The sequence below is a fragment of the Amphiura filiformis genome, chromosome 6, assembly GCF_039555335.1.
Source record: "Amphiura filiformis chromosome 6, Afil_fr2py, whole genome shotgun sequence".
Lineage (NCBI taxonomy): Eukaryota > Metazoa > Echinodermata > Ophiuroidea > Amphilepidida > Amphiuridae > Amphiura > Amphiura filiformis.
In genome coordinates this window covers 32,789,729-32,809,936 of record NC_092633.1, presented here as the reverse complement: position 1 = coordinate 32,809,936, position 20,208 = coordinate 32,789,729, and the positions used below count along the sequence as shown (strand labels likewise).

At 37.3% G+C, this 20,208-nt stretch overlaps 1 protein-coding gene across 3 annotated transcripts in view; it reads right to left on the bottom strand.

The window, feature by feature from the left end:
- Positions 1–20,208, bottom strand: part of LOC140155301 (myelin regulatory factor-like) — a 137,026-nt gene that overhangs the window by 58,296 nt on the left and 58,522 nt on the right. For all 3 annotated transcript variants that reach the window (XM_072178076.1, XM_072178078.1, XM_072178079.1), the window contains one exon: positions 2,883–2,989. In XM_072178076.1, the coding sequence (XP_072034177.1) occupies positions 2,883–2,989 (107 nt within the window). The remainder of the gene's footprint in view (positions 1–2,882; positions 2,990–20,208) is intronic.

The following is a 20,208-nucleotide window of genomic DNA, read 5'->3' as shown; positions in this document are numbered from 1 at the left end:
TTAGTGTCAGTTTTCACTGTTATATATATAGTTCATTAATTCTATTGTCAGAAAAAATTACAATTATTTTATGTATAGCTCATCAAGTTTGATATGCAGACAAATTATATACACTTTGTATTTGAAATTATGCATTTTAAAATACTAGTATCTGTGAGTGGTAACTCTTCTGTGTTAAGTACTACAGTGTATGAACAGTTTGAATAACTTGCAAACACTTCATTGTACATATAGACCACTTGACATGTGACGTCATTGCCCGGCAGTATGCGCACGCATTATGGTATTTTCCATTGTTCTTTGCCCTGCAGTGTGCGTAAGCGCGCATCGTAGTCTGCTCAGGGCATGTGTATTTTAAATCTCCCACCACATTTCCTATAGTACAAGAAAGCCATTGAACAGTGAAGCGGCTCGTTCGGGCATATCGACAGACCAATCCCTCGCCTTTGTTGATAAACAATAATGTAAAGTTGTCTATACACAGAATGTTCATGCTCATAGACTGGCTGCATCACTTCAGCTACAGATACTACTACATAAAGCGATAAATATGTTTTATTAAATAAGTACAAGATTACTCCATAGACCTAGTTTTAGATGTTAACAATTGGATACGATTTTGTTGACATTTAATGTCAATCACGTGCCTGTTTTATTTTTCACAGATCAATTCATGTGCCCGTATTATTTTTTACAGATAAATTCATGTGCCAGTTCTATTTTTCACAGATCAATTCACGACCCTGGAATGGGGAGTGCATTGTAATCGTGGTAGAAAAGCGCTTATAAATCAAATACCCTCTCCTTTTGGTTCATTACCTCGTGAATATTGAATGTTTACGAACATTATTTACTGTCCACATGCTGCCTAGGATTTAGGGTTACTAGTGTTAGGGTTATAGCTAGGGCATAAAGCAAGGCACTATAAAGGTTATTCTGATGTTGCTACACACACACACCCCCTCATACTCGCCTTCACCGACAACCGTGGACCCTTATTTTGGTTGTTAACAGTGAAACTGTGGACCCACACACACAGACATATCATAATCCAAACGTGGACTTCTTTGATATTTCACCGCTAACCGTGGTCCTGGTATTACACCTAGCATAGAGGACCCTACCCCATATGCAAAGTTATGCTGTATAGCACCCTCTGCCGCTGTCCTACGACCGTGGACGTCCACGTTTCACAGTTTATGGTTTTTCACTACATAAGTGTGTACTCAAAGTCCAAGTTTGTAGGTGAAAACAAGCGCCCCTACCCCGACACATGCTTCTATCCACTATTTGAGAGCAAGAATATGCAAGGATCCACAGTATACCGTGATTTTTACACGATATACAATGAAATCTAACACTACACAAAAACTGCACACCTGTATGTGGATTGCATTTCATAATGTATCCCGTCCATCACAGTTGAATAGATCATTGATCATCCACAGTGAAAACAAGTGGGTATCCATATTTTGAAGGTGATTACACTTGAAACTTCAAATGCTTTTAAATTGCCCTCCAAACCTGATACTGCATGCACCATACAAATGGGGCTCTATTTTAAAGGTTCAGTACTGAGCAAAATGTCATGTACTGCCTTACTTGTAATGTTTTATGCTATTTTGGAAAGCATCATTTTAGTATAAATATTTCTTCTTTAGTGTGAGCGTTTAATAATAATAAGTGTTATTTGAAATGTGAACCAATCTTCTACATCTGGGGGAAGTACTCAGTACAAGTAATACGGGGACGTGCCACAAACATGAACATTTGTTGGTATATCAATGACCCCTTGTTCTAAGCCAATTTAGATATACCGATGGGTCCTTTTTAAAAAAATTACTTTTTTTTTTTAAATAGCCCAATTTGTTTGGAAAATAGCCTAATTTTGTCTCAATCTAGCCACATTTTTTGAAATTTTCCAAATTTCTGGCGGAAAATTTGTAAAAACTAAGACAATTTGGGTTAAATTCTGCTGAAAATGATGACTTTTGGTATATCAATGGGTCCAAACTTCTTGACAAATTAGTATATTGATGGGCCCACTTTCAAATTTGCAGCGGCACACCCCTACCAAAACCTTGAGAACCCCGGACTTCTACACAATATATATGAGGTGACAACAAGAGACCAGTCTATCAATTATACTGCAGGTTTGGTGCAGTTTTAAATAGCACAGGTGTAAACAAAATAAGATGCTCGTGTAGTCTGCCAGGCAGTGAATAATGACAACTGCCATGCAAATGTTTGGTATGACGTTACATGTCACCTCATTTATACATATATGTTCTGTAGTGTTTTGGGTTAAATTTGCTGGCGTCACTTGGACATGATTAACTCTGAGTGGTTTGATTGGAGGTGCAATATACATGTATCCCCCACCATCTGAAGGAGAACCACACAGGCTGTTAGGTTTTGTTGGCTTGAGGGTTAGGGTTAGGTTGTCGAGTATAGATCTACACTACATTGCACAGACATAGATGGCATACCTTGTTATCGGATTGGTGCTGGCTTGCATTTAGGAGACCAGGGCCACTCGCTCACCTTATTTCACATCATGGACCCAAAATATTGGACTTACTATATAACTGTACATCTGCTGACCCCCAGGTTTCAGACTATACCACATTTCCAACTTGACGAGGCAGTGACATCAGTGCGTATATCATTGGGCACAGCTTCAATTTGCGAGTGTTCCCTCAAATCAAATATTTAAAGATGCCGCAGATGCCTCAAAGCATTAATGTCACTGCCTCTCCAAGACGATACATGTATGTGGCATAGCACTACTACTGCTTGTAATGAGTCGTGTTTTCCATGCAAGGAAACAAACAAACAAACAAACAAACAAACATACAAAAAATATGTGTGCATTTACGTACCAGGTTCCTGTTTAATTTGCATGGCTAATGATTCTCCTACATTTCTGCCCACTGAATTATCTGGACTTATGGAGTGTTTCCTTTTCTTGCTTTGGTGTCCAATAAAACTGTCGGGGAAAACGGCAAAAAAAATATGTCAGTTCATTTTATAAAAAATCACAAACAAAATACTGTAGAACGGTACATATTAAAAAGAAATGTCAATTACGATGTAAGCTATTCATAAAACAATGCTATTCAAAAGAAACAAATTCAATAATTTGGTGAAAAGTTGTATAAAAACAATTCAATCTATCATGAAATGAATCCTTGTCTTCTTAAATAAGAAACTGTAGCCGGTAATTTGTATGACACTTATGATAGTGAATTAATGATGAGCTTGATTTCGACATGATACATTAAGCTTACTTGATCATACCCATTGGGAATTGAACACACCTTTGGTATCTTCTTTCAGGTGAGAGAAAATGCAATTTTGAGAAATTGTTTTATGAGGGAATAAATGTCACCATATATTTAACAAGAAAACAAAAGTAACATTACAGAGAAGTCAAGTTACAGAGGATAAAATCCTCTGCTTATATGAAAAAGTTTATAAGAAAATCAGCTAGATAATAATCTTGTCAATCTGATTAGCTTATCTTGTGTGTCATATCTCGCAATAGATATGCACAGAGTACGGGACAACTACGCGCAAGATTATACGCATAACGCAGCAGTGATCAAAAGCGCCGGCGCGGTATTTTGCATTTGTGTGCATGAATAAGGACTTGGTGGATTCCCCAACTTCATGCAAACAGAAGTGAATTTGATCAAAATAGTCACAAAACTACATCCAAACATAATTATAATGTTGATCTGTTTAAGAATGACAAGTATTGTTTTCAGATTCAGCCGTGCATATCTATCGCCTGATATAACACGGTAGATACCATTATTTTCATGTGGAATAATTTTGCATTCTGCCTCATTGTTCCCCTTATAATGGTATCTACCATGTTATAACAAGCAATTGATACACAACTGGGTCTCAAAGCAATACTTTTATTCTTTAATTGAACCAGCGTCCGGTTCCACCAGTGCCCGGTTCCAATCTTGGGTTATCAATAATTTCTGCAGTAACTTTTTCACATATAAGGGCCAACACAATCTAATATTTTGTAACTCTGTGTAATCGAGTGGGAGGAAAGTTGCAATGCAATTTTGCAAATATGCACATGTTTTTTTCATTATGTGGTGAATTGTTCCTGGTATGGTAGTGGAATCCCAAAATTTGCCTTTCTGGGCTAAACTCTTATACATGTATCAGGCACAATATGAACATGTTTTTTCATAAATTATGCGGTGAATGGTTCCTGGTAGTGGAATCCCAAAATTTGCCTTTCTGGATTGAACTTTTAAGCTCAGTGCTAACTCAATATATGTATCACACACAATATGAACACCTGATATCTTAATAATCAGATCATATACCATCAGGTTCTTTGATTGAAAATTATTGTTAAGGTACTTAGATTGGTTAATGTCAAGAGTTAACATATTTGTTAACAGCAAGTAATCGTGTCTCAAGTGTTGACTAATGCCAATGCCCCACATATAATGCAGAGAGCCAGCTACTTTGCTGACTAAATACGTGCTCACAATTCATATGAACGCAACCAGCCCACGTACCCTCCAACAGCTCAATATAATTACTGTGATATAACCACTTCACTGGATTAAATGTTGAAGAAATTAAGAATCTGTCTGTTCACACCATTATCTTGTAGTTACACTTCTCCAGCAGGTGTTGGAAAAGCTAAGGAATCATGGGGCGTATTCCTCTCTCTTCCCACCTGTCGTCGTCATCTATCTATGAGCTAAGGAACATCCTTTACAGGTGCGCATCTATATTAGCACACCCCTGCCTCACTCTTACAAGGCAAAAATTGATGAGTAGCTAACAGACAAACATAATGCAAAGAAAACTGTTAATCCATAACAGTCTTGTTGGTAACACATCCAAACTGCTGATTCATTGGTGCTCAAGAATGTTGCCATCATAGATTGTGAAAGGTACTGGCAACTTGCCCACGCTGATCCTCTAGATATGTGCATCTTAACATTTGTCCATTTACTTAACCTACAGGTTTGAATTTTTCCATACCAAGATTTTTAGGGGGCACTTCTATAAATTTCCTAATTGTTAACAGTTCTGGGTACGTAATGGCGATCATGGATTAAGCACATAGAAGAGGCGAAATCTACGCTCCTACTACATACTTTTATTTATTTATTTATTATTCATTAGGCATTTCAACAAAAATATACAGCAAAATTAGACCAGCAAGCAAGGGCTGCCAGGGCCCAACAAAAGTGGCAAATAAAGCACTGACATCTAAAAGATGAGTGGACCCCACCCTTGCAAGCTGGTCATGAAAATAAACAAAGTATTGCACTATAAATACACATAAAAATTACAAAGATTATTAACACATTAAAAGTACAAACATTTTTTAAGAACAGCACTATGTTAAAACTAGAAGCATGAAGCCCCAAGATACAAGAGACACAATATATTGCACTTATCCAAGCAGGAAAAAGCACACCACAACATAATGAGATAATGCCCCCCCTCCCACCTATCACCACAACAAAACATAGATGGCACCAAGGATTACATTTCTTGAATTGACTGAAAGTAGTCTCTCAAGTGGGATTTGAAGCAGTTAAAGCTATTGCACAAATAAATATCAGTGATGTGACGGGGGAGGTCAGACCATTTTTTGGGGAAGCGTTGGATGGAATGATAAAGAAAAGCATCAGTTTTGGCTTTGAGATGGTGAAAAATAAGGTGATCGGGATGCCTACTATTTGGACGGATTTTATTTAAAGCAGGCATAGCATCGCAGCAGTCAACATTGAGGAGGCATTTGGAAACAAGTGAAATGGACATGTATTCACGTCTTTGGGACAAATAACTGAGGTCAAGACGCGCCAAACGAACATTGTACTCCTCCTCGCGGCGCTTCTGATGGAGAATAGCCCTGGTGGCTGTCCTTTGAACGCGTTCAAGAGCATTTTTGAGACGCTTTGTGTGGGGCATCCAGACAGGGGAGCAATAATCGAGGATGGGCAAGACCATGGTCCGATATAATTGGAGGAGAACCTCTGGGGAGATTCCCCGCCACATGGCTAATAAAACCAAGAAGTTTGTTGCTTCTTGCTATAACATCCTTAACATGAGCATCCCAATGAAGCTTATCTGAGATGATGACACCCAAGAGGGGAAGATTATTTACCTGATCAAGATTGATGTTGTTAATACTATACACTGATGGATATGAAGTACGTTTACGAGTGATAGATATAAATTTACATTTGGTAGGATTCAATTGAAGTGAATTACGAGACGACCATACTGAAAGCTTGTCAAGATCCATTTGTAAATCCCTTACATCATTAGCATTGTAAATAGCACGATAAAGAAATGTATCATCAGCAAATTGCCCGATACCAGAGGTCAAGTGCTGGCCTAGATCATTGGCATAAATGGTGAAGAGCAGGGGCCAAGAACAGAGCCCTGAGGAATTCCAGAAAGGACCGAGACCCAATCAGCACTCTGCCCTCTAAAAGTAACCCTCTGAACACGACCTAAGACAAAGGAACTGATCCAGGCAAGCAGTTGACCTCTGATACCATAAGTTTTTCAAGTTTAGAAATTAGAATGTTATGTGATATACAGTCAAATGCTTTGCTGTAGTCTAGAGAAATGAGGTCAACTTGAGTAGATTTACTGTCCATTAATTCCAAGAGTTCATTTGTTTTATCAAGTAATAGTGTACAGCATGATAAACCAGGCTTAAAGCCATGTTGACTTAATGATAAGAGATTGTTGTTACCTAGATGGACACGAAGGTTGTCAGCCACGATGCTCAATGAACATATTGCTCAACCATCTTGTTGTCGTGTTTGCTGATCAGCGTGATTGTTTATCATTTCTGATTTCATGCCCATATACGTACGCACGATGCATAACTCTCAACACCTGAACAGGAATAAGGCAGTGGCGTAGTGCAGGTCATTCGATTGGGGGGCACCGACTATGATTGGGGGCACCGGGTCTGATGGGGGGGCACAAGCCATTTTTGGCAATTTTCCTATGGGATTTTCTAAATTTTGCAATCGATTGGGGGGGGGGGCACGATGACGCTACGCCACTGGAATAAGGTAAAAGGGGGATTATACAAAAGATTAATAATAGTGAGGCTAAGACGTGCCACCCCACGTCTTAGTCCACTTGCATCCCTACCCCCTTATGGGATGAGTCTGATGTTGATGTCAATTAATTTTTAGATTGATTTCACTGAAAAACCTTTGCTTCTATCACCTTTTGGTAAGCTAAGGACCCTACAGACTTTTTAGCAGATGTAGAATATTCGATGTTACATATCTACGTTATTTAATATATTCCCATTCTATTTCCAGTAATGTCATATTTCTACCAGATATCCTACTTAACGTCATATTATTGATTTTAAGTCATCAAACATTAGTTAGAACTTAAACATTACTGGGAATAGAATGGCCATGGGAAGAGATTAAATAACATAGATATGTTACATCAAGTATTCTACATCGAATAAGTCATCACAAAAACAAAGGGATTACATTCTTGGGAAGACAAAAGGTTGCTTTAATGTATATTAAATATAAAAATGTTTTTGTACCATATATGTTGGATACTTCATAATCTCTGCCATTTTGTAGTCACTTCTCAAGGAGGAAAGGATCGCATGAAACCAACAAGTGCTTCTTTGAATATTTTGAATCCAATTACAACGATTCTCACAAGCGATCACACCTACACATCAATCAAATGATCAAATTCTTAAAAATCATCTAAATCCTTGAATTTTCCCTTGAACAATTAGTGTTCAAATCCTTAACAAAATTTGTTTCCATTAAAAAAAAACATATAAAAAGCACCGAGTGAAACGAAAACTGATCTTATTCAAGTTCCTCTGTGCATACTGAAATTTCTGCCGACTAATGCATCATGCTATTAGCGGGAATGAAGAAGCTAACACCTTCCTAAGAAAAGGTGGTACAGATGGGTGTTTATATCAAGAGCAATTAGACACTCATAGAATAGTGATGTCACGCAGCTGACAATACACCTCAAAACGGAACGATGCATTCAAAGCCAATTGGATCTATCAATTCCTGCTGTGGAAACATGGAATTGTTGGTGTCATTTGTAATTAAACGCCTCTACTGGAGATTTGGTTCAGTGACATTTGTGTGCTAATAATGAAATGACCTAGCATAATGTTACTGAGCAAAGACTTCTATAATCTGTGTACAGAGAGACAGTTGTAGATCAATTAGTAAAATGGCCCTTTAAATAGATTTATACTCATATGTTAGGCACTTGCATGTAAGAATAGTGGTTGTTCGCTACTAATGGTGCTGCTGATACTAGGCACCTGCAGCAAAATAGCCACAATATTAATTCAAAATTTAAGTTATTCTCTTTCTCTGGGAGGGGATGCAAAATAGGTTGGTTTTATAAAAATAAAATATCGCGAATGAATCAAGTTTGAAGTGGATCTGTTATTGCGTTTGAGCTGCAGATTGCAAATGAGCTCATTAATATTCATAAATATGCAAATAACACAACACAAAACTATACAGCACATCAGGCCACCATACCTAATCCCTATACCAAGCTTTAAAGTTCATCTGTTTTTGCGATTAAGCTACAGAGTGGATTAATGAAAATGTAAGTAAAATATGCAAACAGCCAGGCAGCTAGCCAAACAGACAACCATTTGGATGGTAAGGTAAGCCTAGAGTCCGAAGTTTTCCGTTTTACGGAAAAAAATCACGGAATCGGAGGTACAACACGGAAAATGACATTTTTGTATGACGTGACAAAAATTGTTAAAAGATAAGAGAAATAAATGTTAAAAACAATCTGGAGTTCTGTGTGTCAATTTTTATGATAAAAATACTGTTTAATAATACAGAAATAAAGGTATTACCAAGGCACAAACCCCCTATCCATCCAAACATCGTAACAGTTGGCCTATTATCGTGAACATATTCCAATCAGAGCATATTGATCGCGATATTGAACACTTTATTGTGACATTAATATCATTCATAATCATTGTTTATACATTATAAGCTTTATTCATAAAACACTGATTTACAAATTTCACAACACGGATTACAACACAGAAAATGGATTTTAGAAAACGGTAAACTTCGGACTCTAGGTAAGCCCCACATATGTGTGGGGACCAAAAATGTCTGAACTATATTCATTTTCGAAGCAACACCTAAATTGGCAAGTGTGGTGGTTACAGCGAGTGCTATTTGACTATTGCACTCGCATAGAGTGCAACTGAAGATGTGACGTTGTAAACAAGTTTTGTTTAGTTTTAGAATAAGTGAGTTTTCATGACAGTAACTTAATTTTTGCTTTATACAGGGTGTAACAATAAAATTTGTACAATTTTGAAAATAGAATGACACAAGTATGCCGCTTAGTTTTTGATTTGATATTTATATGTTTATCAAGATAATTTCTTTAAACACCAGATAAGCTTTGTTCCAATAAAATCGATGGTATACAAATGAAGATATGGCCAATTATGTAACCTAGTCTTAAAACCGCTTGGGCCACTTTTGTCTTAAGTGTTACAAAGGTGACTGAATAGAGATGAACCATGGACCAGTTGGACGGTGTTCTTATGATAGGTAGCTTTAAACAATGGGGTATTCAAGGTGGTAGAAATGATTAGATAATAGAATATCTCCTTGAGTTTTTGAAAGTCACAACTAAAGCACTAACATAACAACCTCATTTACTAGAAATCGTGGCTGCAGCTCAACAACCTCAACCCCAATTCATGTTGGAAGAGCGTATTTTTATGGTTGTGACATGTGCTGTAGCATATGGAGTTTTCCAAACTCACGTCTTCCATCAAGGCATACAATTACATATAACTATGAGAAGTATGTAGAATTTGTTAACAGAAATGCTGGCAATAGTGGTCACCCAGAACAGCTAGAAGCCCAACTGAACTTAATTTCAAAATTCTATTGTTTTGTACCTATGGATGCAAAAACTGTTCTCAGATTTACCGATGATATTTCAGGGATATGAGAAATTACTTTATTTAAAAGATAATTTGAAAGAAATTTCATGACTTCATTTATAGATTTTAAAGAAATATCATATTATTATTAAGTTCATGATAATTATACGAAGAAACACCACTTTATATTTTGTGTCAGTTCTTTGATGTTTAATGCACGATAAGCATATCTACGCGGTTCAAACTTGATATGCGCAAACATGGCAAAAGTGGCCCAACACGTTTCCTGGATGATTTAATTAATCGGACATAACTTTTAAACCCAAGATAGTAAAGAAACCAACTAAACGTCTTCTTTTAGCCAAGATATTACTGATTGTATTGCATATAACATGTGTGCCATAACTCTTTTAGTTTTTTCCTGAGAAGTCAAAATGTAATTGTATAACTTTTATTGTTACACCCTGTAGACACCAAAGGTATATTTTAAAACTGGTCAAGTCACAAATAATTCTGAGAAACGATTCTCCGTCATCAGCTGTGTAATGCTGTTGGTAGACAGACTGACGATTCTCTAGTGATTCTAGATGTTGACTTTGTGATGGTGTTTCTATTTTTCTCCCTCAATCCCCCAGTAAAAACCAAACATTTATGAAAATTTCTACTTTTTGGGGAAAGTTTTTGCAAAATTGGTTGATTTCCACACCCCCCCCCCACTTCCCATTCCCCTGAAAAAAATTCCTGGGGCTACTACTGGATACTACCCACATACCATTTTACAATACTAGTATCTGGAAATGTAAGCCAGTCCAATATTATGTGCTTTACTGCATACCGAATTATATGGGTGAATTTTACAAGCATTAAAAGATGGACATTTGACATTTGAGTAGGCATAAAATAAATCTAGGTCAGTATGCCATCTGCCAACAGTTATAATAGGACTGATAGTTTACCAACAATGTTGATTATATCATAACCTTTGAATAATCTAGTCTTAATAGCCGAAGCATAAGAATAAGTGCCCAATCACTGCACATGGTGAGACCGATGAAAACTTAAAGCCAGGTAGCTGTCACTCTGTGAACAAGGTGTTCAAGTATCCCTCAATAATTGCTCAATATGATAGCATAAGGATTTCCTTAGTTTGCACCCATAAGTGGTGAAAGATGAGCCTTGCGTATATGGGTTATGGGGTGGAAATACGCCGGGCAGGCAGAGGCTTATAACAGATTTTGCCATCCTCTGTTAGCTTTATTAAATGTGAATTACTTTTAGTTACAATAAGAGTCCTATCCAAATGTAATTGGGGAACACAATCACTTACCAAGCTAATTTTGGTAGGAGCAGGGATATGGTAGGAGTGTGCGGGGTGGAGCACTAGACTTTGGTAACTAAGAACTGATTTTCAGGCAAATAGGGGCTTGAAGAACTGAAATTAGGGCCAAATTAGCTCAAATTATAGGCTGTGGAGCTAAAAAATTCCAATTTTCCCCCAAAATTTGAGCTTAAAGAGCTACAATTGTCAGAGTTTGAGGCTCAAACTCAAAGAACTGGAGCAGATCCAAATGTGGGTCTTAAAGAACTCTGGGAGAGCCTGAAAAACCGCTGCACATACCCGTACCACCTTTACATGTGAATCCCCCTCCCTGGATCTAGAGGTGGTCATACAGGGCAGATTCTATGAAAAATAGCCCCTGCCAGTTTGTTAGGTATGTGGACTTGGCAGGCATGGGGCATGAGTCCCCTTCGCTCATTCTCTGGATAGAAGATAACAATATACTATGAGCCCAAAAGGTGACAACCCTTGCATACATACTTTTGGCAGGGCCCTTAGAGCAAGGTTGAAAAATGTTAGCTATATTGACAAACATTTTTCACAGGGAAACTCTTTTGGGGCAAATTGGCTCTATGACCATGAGATAGTACTGAGAAACATTAAAACCTTTGATGCTGGGGGCTGGGAACCCAGAGCCCACAGTGTGACTAAAAAGGCTCAAGCTCCTAATGTTCACTCTAACCTGCACATGGAGTATGCCATGAACAAGTCCTGAGAAGCATGAAAACATGAAACTGAATCATAGATTTTAGTCATTTTATTAAGGAAATGAGGGGCTACATGCCATGACAAAGGGAGAGAAACAAAAAGAGATGAAAAAAATAGTAATGAATGAATGAATGGAATGGAATGGAATGGAATGGAATGGAATGGAATGGAATGGAATGGAATGAATGAATAAAATTTAAAAAAAGTAATAAATGAATGAAGGAATGGAATGGAATGGAATGGAATGGAATGGAATGGAATGAATGAAATAAAAATAAACAAACAAATAAATAAGTAAATAAAAAGAATTCTTATATTCCCTTCGTCCTCTAGCTACTTGAAAAATTCCATCTGCATGCAGAGAATGTACATGTACCTATCTCATTTATCCTGCTGGCTATAAATATTCTAGGCCAGTTACCATGCGCTGCAGCTAGCATGTGTCACGTTCACAAGCTAACTTTGGCAATTCACAAAGAGTGACACTAATGTTTGGAGACTACAAAGAAAGAAATCATTCTTTCCCTAATCAGGACTACAATGCAACTTTCCCACCTGGATAAATCAAGCTGGCAAGTAGAGCTTCATCATTTCTTCTTCTTATTAAGGTGTTTGACCAGATCGGCAACATCATTCCTCATCAAAACAAACATTTTGGTAACCATGGTAACAGAAGAAAGCTCATATCAATCTCATCACCCCAGAAAAATTTAAATGTTTCTCTAGATGGTGTAAGCAAGAACATGGTACACAGTGGTAACAGACCTGTCAAACTACCAAAGTCAGAACGAGGGACATTGAGGCTAATACCTTGTATGTACACAACCCAGGTACCAACAAAGGCAAAGACTTGAGGTGTGCAATACTTTCAGAATTCAAAGAAGGTTTTGCAGGTCTAAATTTATCACAATAGACTAAAGAGAATGAAATAGCAAAAATTTAAAGTGAAATTTGCATCATTTTCTGTTGTTTTTACACTTAAATTTGCCATCACTAAAATTGTCAGAAAGCAGGACTATCCCTCTTTTTCACTTTGGAAAACCCCAAATGAGGGACAGTCACTCAAAATGAGGGAAAGTTGGCAGGTCTGTGGTAACCACCACCTGTAATATGTACTATCCTATGGAGCATAATTTATTTTACACACTTCTTATATCAGAACCGCTAGAGCTATTTAAGCAGTATTTTTCCCAATGACCACATTTGTATAGTTTGTTACCCCAATGGGAACCCTTTTTTAAAGTTTTGTACTGAATGACGCTATTTTTTATTCAGGTTGTGTACTGAATGATCTAATATGTTTCTAAATGTAGGCTACATGTTACCAGAAAGCCCCCTAATTTTAACATGGCCGAGGCACATCCCTGCCACTTCAGATAGGGAGTGCCCTCCCCACCCCGATTGAATCACATACTGCATTCAACAGGGCATGATTCGACACACATACTAGTACATCAAGATAGGAAAACTTGTAGCACATATTTTTCTTATGAAAGCTCGAGAGCTATGAGACAGGTTTATAGTAGGTACGTTCACAGCATAGAGCTTTTTGCTTGTAAACACAACATGGTTCTCTAGCAAAAATTTCAGGAAATCTTCTGTGTGTTAACTGTTTGTCCCCAAAAAAATTTATTCCCAAGAAATGTAAGGGATTTCATGATATTCCTGAGTGATCCTCGAGTGCTACTGCCGTGCGAGCAAGTCATTTTGCGATTCATGAGCACTGCTGAGTTTAATATGGTTCAATTCGATGCGCCACTAGATAAGTTAAAGTAACCTTCTGGCAATAATTCCAAAGCTGATGTCATCAGGTATCGCAAAACTTGAGGAGTCCAAGTCTTCAATAGAGTCGTGTGGACATGCAGTCGGGGATTGACTTACGAATCGCAATTCTCGAGTACACCGATTTTCGAGAAATCTGTGACTGTCTGAGCATGTCTAAATTGTGAGTGAAACACTTTTAGTATTAGCAGAATGGTGGACTGCAGATCAGTCGGATTACGCTTTTTCAATGGGAAATGAACTTTGCTGCTTGGATGACGGTGAGGTTAGCATTTATTCCGTACTGAAAAGCGTGTTCCGACGGATCTGCACTTGACAGCCCTGTGAGAGATCCCCAGTGCATTCCTCTGTGGTAAATAGCAGTTTTTAAAAGGATGATTAGATTAAATAGCTTTTTAGAAATCCAAATAAATAGCAAAGTAAAAACGTGCTGACTGTGACCTTGATGCTTTAAATTTTTGTGCTTCATAAGATAATTTTTACCTGGTGATTTTTACTTCTAAATGGTTAAATGCTTTAAAAGCGTAAAACAATGAGAAGCATTTTCCCCTAAAAATAACCAACCTACTGTCCATTCAATTACCTTAGCCAGGTGTTTTTTAAAGATATTCGTCAGAATAGAAATTTTTGGTCCAAGTCTAAAAAAAAGTGTTAGCACACGCTTACACCCAAGTAGACTGAAATTATTTATAATGCTTGCAATCAATTATGTATGCAAGACAGATGTACATGTAGAAAAGTTCAACTTTTTGTTGTTGGAAGAGATCTTTAAAAATAATGATGTAAATATAAATCATACATGTATGTTTCATAATTATCTTGTTACAAATATTAGCTTTAAAAATATATGTACAAAAATGCATAATTTTATTAAGCGGTAATATTAGCCAAAGTTCTACTCTCATAATGAAGAACCTTGAACTTGGCCGGTTTACCATTATAAAATTTGACCAGTCATTTATACCTAAGTCCAACACCTTGCACAAAGCATCGGAAAATAGTTGTAAATTTCCCTTACAACTACTCGCACACAAAACACACAAGTATTAATGGCATGCATGGCATTAATATCCCTAGCCATGCAACAACACTGAAATCTAACACAAAGAGAAATTGATGCGAGGTGGTTTGATCACCTGTCGTCACGCCAATGCCCCTTATCGATGCGTCTCACTGGGGCGTTAATAAAGCGGGCAATCACTGGATACGCTTTAAGTTTCCTCTGTGTGCTACACCCAATATTGATGACAGGTTTTTCTATCTAATAACCAGGTTCATTTTGTGTAATGCCAAGACTGATTACACAGCTCTATAACTAGACCCTTAAAATTTTGCCTCGCTGGTGTGTCACTTCCTTTTATCTCTACTCCAGCAGCTTCATACAGGCCGCTTTTTTTTCTTGCTGTTGTCACTGCTAAAAATGATTATCAACATTGATGCTTTAGTAATCTTCTACATAAATAAGGTGTTTGTTTGCTTGTTGTTGTTGTTGTTGTTTTTTGCCAACATTTTGCTGTCACCAAATGTGAGGGAAAGTGAAATGTTGCAAATTTACATTCCATACATGTGATGCGATCAAGCAACATCAGTTGGAACTTCGAAAATATTGATTTTGGGATATAGCTAAACAAAGGTAATATTTACCTTTGTTTCCTTTTGTCTTGGAAACTCTTTATATTCCCTGGGTCTCCAAATCAATGGGAAGTTAAGGATAGAGTACATTAGAGGAAGAAGATGAAGCTCAAAAGTTTCTAAATGTAACTGCCTTGTTCTTTTTTATTTGTGATAATTTGTAATATTTAATTGGCTTTTTCAACAGTTAAATTTTACTCAAGACAACATGCCCATAAAGAAATGCAAGATTGACCTTCCCAATGCTACCAACCTACAACGACACACATGTAGCAGTCAGTTTTACGTAGGCGAAAACATCTCCTCACATCCATGCCTTGAATTGCTTCCCAGAAAAATAAATTATTCAAACATGCTCAAAACCTGTACACAAATCCTACTTTACACCACATTGTTCCGAGCTACATTTTTCTGGAAATGTTTCTGGCTATCTTGTCTTCTGATGTTTGAAAAGTAGACATACTTTAGTATTGAAAAAGAAACCTGTGATGTAATGTGATAGTGAAGGTGCAAATATTAATTTGATGAAATAAAAGTTCCCCCACTAGAGTAAAACTAAAGAAGAATGAAAAATCAGCCAGTAAGCATTTTTTACACGAAGAAACACGTGTATATTTTAAGCAACATGATTATTTTTAAAATCCTCCAAGCATGAAAATTCATACCTTGGTTCATAAATTTCCCCCTTAGCTCTGACGGACTTAATCATTACTTTATTCAAAGTTTTACAAGCAAATCGGGCTGGAATCAATTTGTAACTGGATGTATTTGTGCTTTATTTGACTTGTTTCCACCAAATAAATGATAAAAGACAAATACAGACATCTTTTTTTGCACATGAGTATGTTTACTGCTTGCTGGCATAATATTGGAATGACCTAAATACATGGCATCCAAAGCCCCAGGTTGAAGTATCTATCAAAGCAAAGCACTTAATACTGTGAAACAATACAATTTGTGGGGCATGTTATTCACAAATTTTGCTACCGATTATCACTGATTATAATTTGCTCAATCAAATAACCCACCAGCTATTCCGAGAAGTGATTATCGGTAGTCATATTAAATATGCTTCATGAACATTACTTGCCCTATACAAATGATTACAGTTGCCATTAACGCCACACCTGTCAGACAAATTTAATATTATTGTAAAATAAGGGACCGTTCACAAACACATGTAAAGGGGGGCCTGATGCAAAAAGGGGGCCCTGAATTTTTTTATCTCTCTGAAGGCAGGGGGAGGCTTTAAAAGAATCACCTTAATTTTTCTCGTAGAACTTGGGTTCACACTATTTTTGATGGGGTTGACATTTTTTACGGTCAAAAGGGGGGGGGGCTTAAAATGATTCCAGGTCCGAAAGGAGGCCCTGAAAAAAATATGTGATTTTTTCTTTTTACATCAGGCCCCCTCTAAGAAGTGTTTGTGAACGGTCCCTAATGCTAGGGAAAATGTTGTTTTTGAGATGGAGACAGAGAGACAAGGAGATAGAGCAAGCAGAAAGCAGCAATCTTTTGCTAGAGGCATAACAAATCACCCATGCATAATAATATAAAGAATATGCTTCATGATGCTTGTTGATTGACGCTATATTCTGCTTTTATATAATATTAATCTGCTGGGGTCATCACTAGTATTACAGGTATCCATTGCCCATATGATTTCTACAGAGATTATATGATAGCGATACGGGTTTAGTAAAAAGGTACGATTTAATCATAGACTGTAAAACGCAGTCTAGGGTTTAATAAAAAATGTGTACCGATAATTCAATACGAAAATACTCTGTGTTTGTCTTGTTACTTATTGTCCCAGTAATTCATAACAGGTGGGCGGGTGGTTGCATGGTTTCAAGGACTTCTTGCTACCAGTCGGTTATTATATTTCTCAAAAAAGATAAAGACAAAAATGGAGAATGAATAAATATTGCATGATGATACGAAGACATGTTGTACAAACAAAAAGCAATTACTGTAAATATCTGATGGTGAGTAAGTTTTCTTGATCAAAACTGTTTTGTTTGTTTTGTGGCAAAAGGCAGGGACTGCCTTTTGAGGAGAGCGAGAGCAATCACTCTCTACAGCTCTCCTTAAATCTGATTTAGGAGAGTGATTTTAGCTCTCCTTAGTTGACCATTCTTTCCTTACATTCTATTGTAAATGCTGTAAACAGCTCTACTTGAAGGCTCCAGAAGAGCTATTTAATGCTCTCCTGCAAATTCCAAAAGACCCCATGTGATCTGATTGCATAATCCGAACACACATATAGACACAAAAAAGCTTGGCTGGCCAAGGTACACACACATGGAGTGCTATCTCCAGTCATGTGCCTGGCACCCGACAGGTCTGTGGTTCAAAAGCGGACCAGAGAAAACAACTTTTTTCTTCATTTTCTTTTTTCCTTCCTTCCTTCTTTCCTTCCCCTTTGCCTAAAATCCTTCAGTACTTTAGGGTTAACAAACCTGGGGTCCATTTCACTAAACTTTACGAAGATTCGTAAGTCTCAAAATCGTTCATACAAGTCGTAAGTTCCATTTCACTTAATTTACTTACGAACAGTACATTTCGTAAGTAATATACATTTACTTTTACCCTTTGTAAAGTTACTTCCTAGTATTAGCTATTCGTACCTTTACAAATGGTTACTTGAGTTACAAAGGGTGAAAAGTTTCGTGAAATGTTCATTCCCTTCAATGAGGAATCCACTAATGATATTAAAGCTAAAGTTTGTTTGGTTTATATAAGGCGGAAATTATTCGGCTTTTGTTACTGGGTGGGTCAATAAAGTCCCAACGCACACTCGCATAAATTCACATAGGCGTGCGCCAGTCACGCATTACGCAAAGCACAACTAGCATAAGCATTGTGCCCAACTGTGTGCATGCCATTCTATATCAATACATGGTGTTATGAGTCTTATTTTTTCCGCCTTTTATAAACCGAACAAACTTTACAAGGGGCTACTAAATGGTACAGCACAAAGCGACCATTACCTAGCTGGGGGGGTTTACACCCCGCCGCTAGGTATTCTTATGCTATCCGATTCTTCTTTCTGGCAACAAAATGCACATTTTTTGCTCTAGCTCAGACATGCTTGAGCCGATTTTGACCTAACTTGGTCACAAGCATCATTGACCACAACCATACATGTCACCTGACTTTTAATGGGTTAAATGTCACTGAGGGGTCAAATAAGCCAAAAATGTGAATTGAGCTAAAATTGTTTTTTCTTCCTACATACAACATCCTACAATGACGTCACTTGCACATAAGAATCGGCTATATCCAGTGTTTATAGGGTGCACACAGAATTGAGGTCAAAGGTCATTAAGAGGGCATTACTGGTATAAAACCAAATACCTGTAAAATGCTTCTTGTGCCACAAATTACATAGCACAATGACGTCACCTGCATATATGTATCGGCTATACCCAGTGTCTAAAGGGTGCACACAGAATTGGGGTTAAAGTTCGTTAAGGGGTCATTTCCGGTCAGAGTTTAAAAAAGCTTTAAAAATTTATATCTGCTACATGCAACATAGTATGTTGATAACAACTTGCACTGATGCATGGTCACTGGCCAGTGTTTGTGGTCAAAGGCTAAATTTTTCAATAGCCACTTGTTAAAGACAGTATTTGAAGCATTTATCCGTTTTTTGCTTACTGCAATTTTTTTTGTGACACCTCAGGACACCTTGTAGATAGGAATCATAGCTTTCCACATGCAAGGGACAAACTTGGGTAATCTAAACTTTCATATTGAGGGTTCAGAACCAGAAAGTTGTAACTCAGTATGACCAGCTCTCACAAAATGAGCATAAAGTTGGCTCCTTGCTTTGGTCTTCAAAATATATTTCCTCCACAATGTGTTTTGTAATTAATAATGGATCGTGCCCTGGCGAGTTTGTGCTCATTTTGTGGGAGCATTTCTGGCTATCAACCCCAGAATTATGCTTTTGTGTACTACATCACATGTCATAGTAAATCTCTTATCACCTGTTAGATGGCTAACCCTTGACACTTCAGAGAAGTGGTTTCATTAAAGGCACAGTTATAACTTGCTGAAGTTTTAACATATCATTGCTAAAACTTGTGTATTATATTAAAGCCCGGGTATAAAGGATGATAAGGATGATATTAAAGTGTATTTACATTATTATACTTGAGTCATGTACAATTGTACATAAAAAGAATGTTGGTAACAAACAATTTGATAAATATGATAAATTAAATACTTGGAGGGGGGTGGAAAATGTGGTACAAAATGCTGAGACAAAATGGTTGTGGTAAATTCTTCTTCCTTATTAGTGCTGGCCTCATATGTTTGAGTATTATCGTACTGCGTACAGACAAGCTGTACTTATTTCATGTTGGCCGGTCATGCTAATTTAAGCTTGGTATGGACAGTGCAGTTATTAAATAGCGAAAATTAATTCTTGAATGTGCCTTTAGTAGTAAAACACCTGTTATCATGTATCCAAAGTGCCAGTTGGTCTTTATAGTTATTATAGTATTGGCCAAATGGATATTTAGTTATGTTTCCTATCTGAAAGTTCATTGATTATAACTTTGTCTACTTTAGTAGACCTTTTTAATTTATCATCCCTGTATTCTCTTCTGATCCAACAGCTATAAATCTTGGTAGCCCACTCCGAAAACCGCTGTCCCTGAGAGTTGACGCCACCGAGAAAAACGCCTTTTTTTCTCTGGGCAGAGCAATCACTCAGTGGGGGATGTGTTTTATGCATGGAATGGCATAGGAGTGTGAACTTTTATTT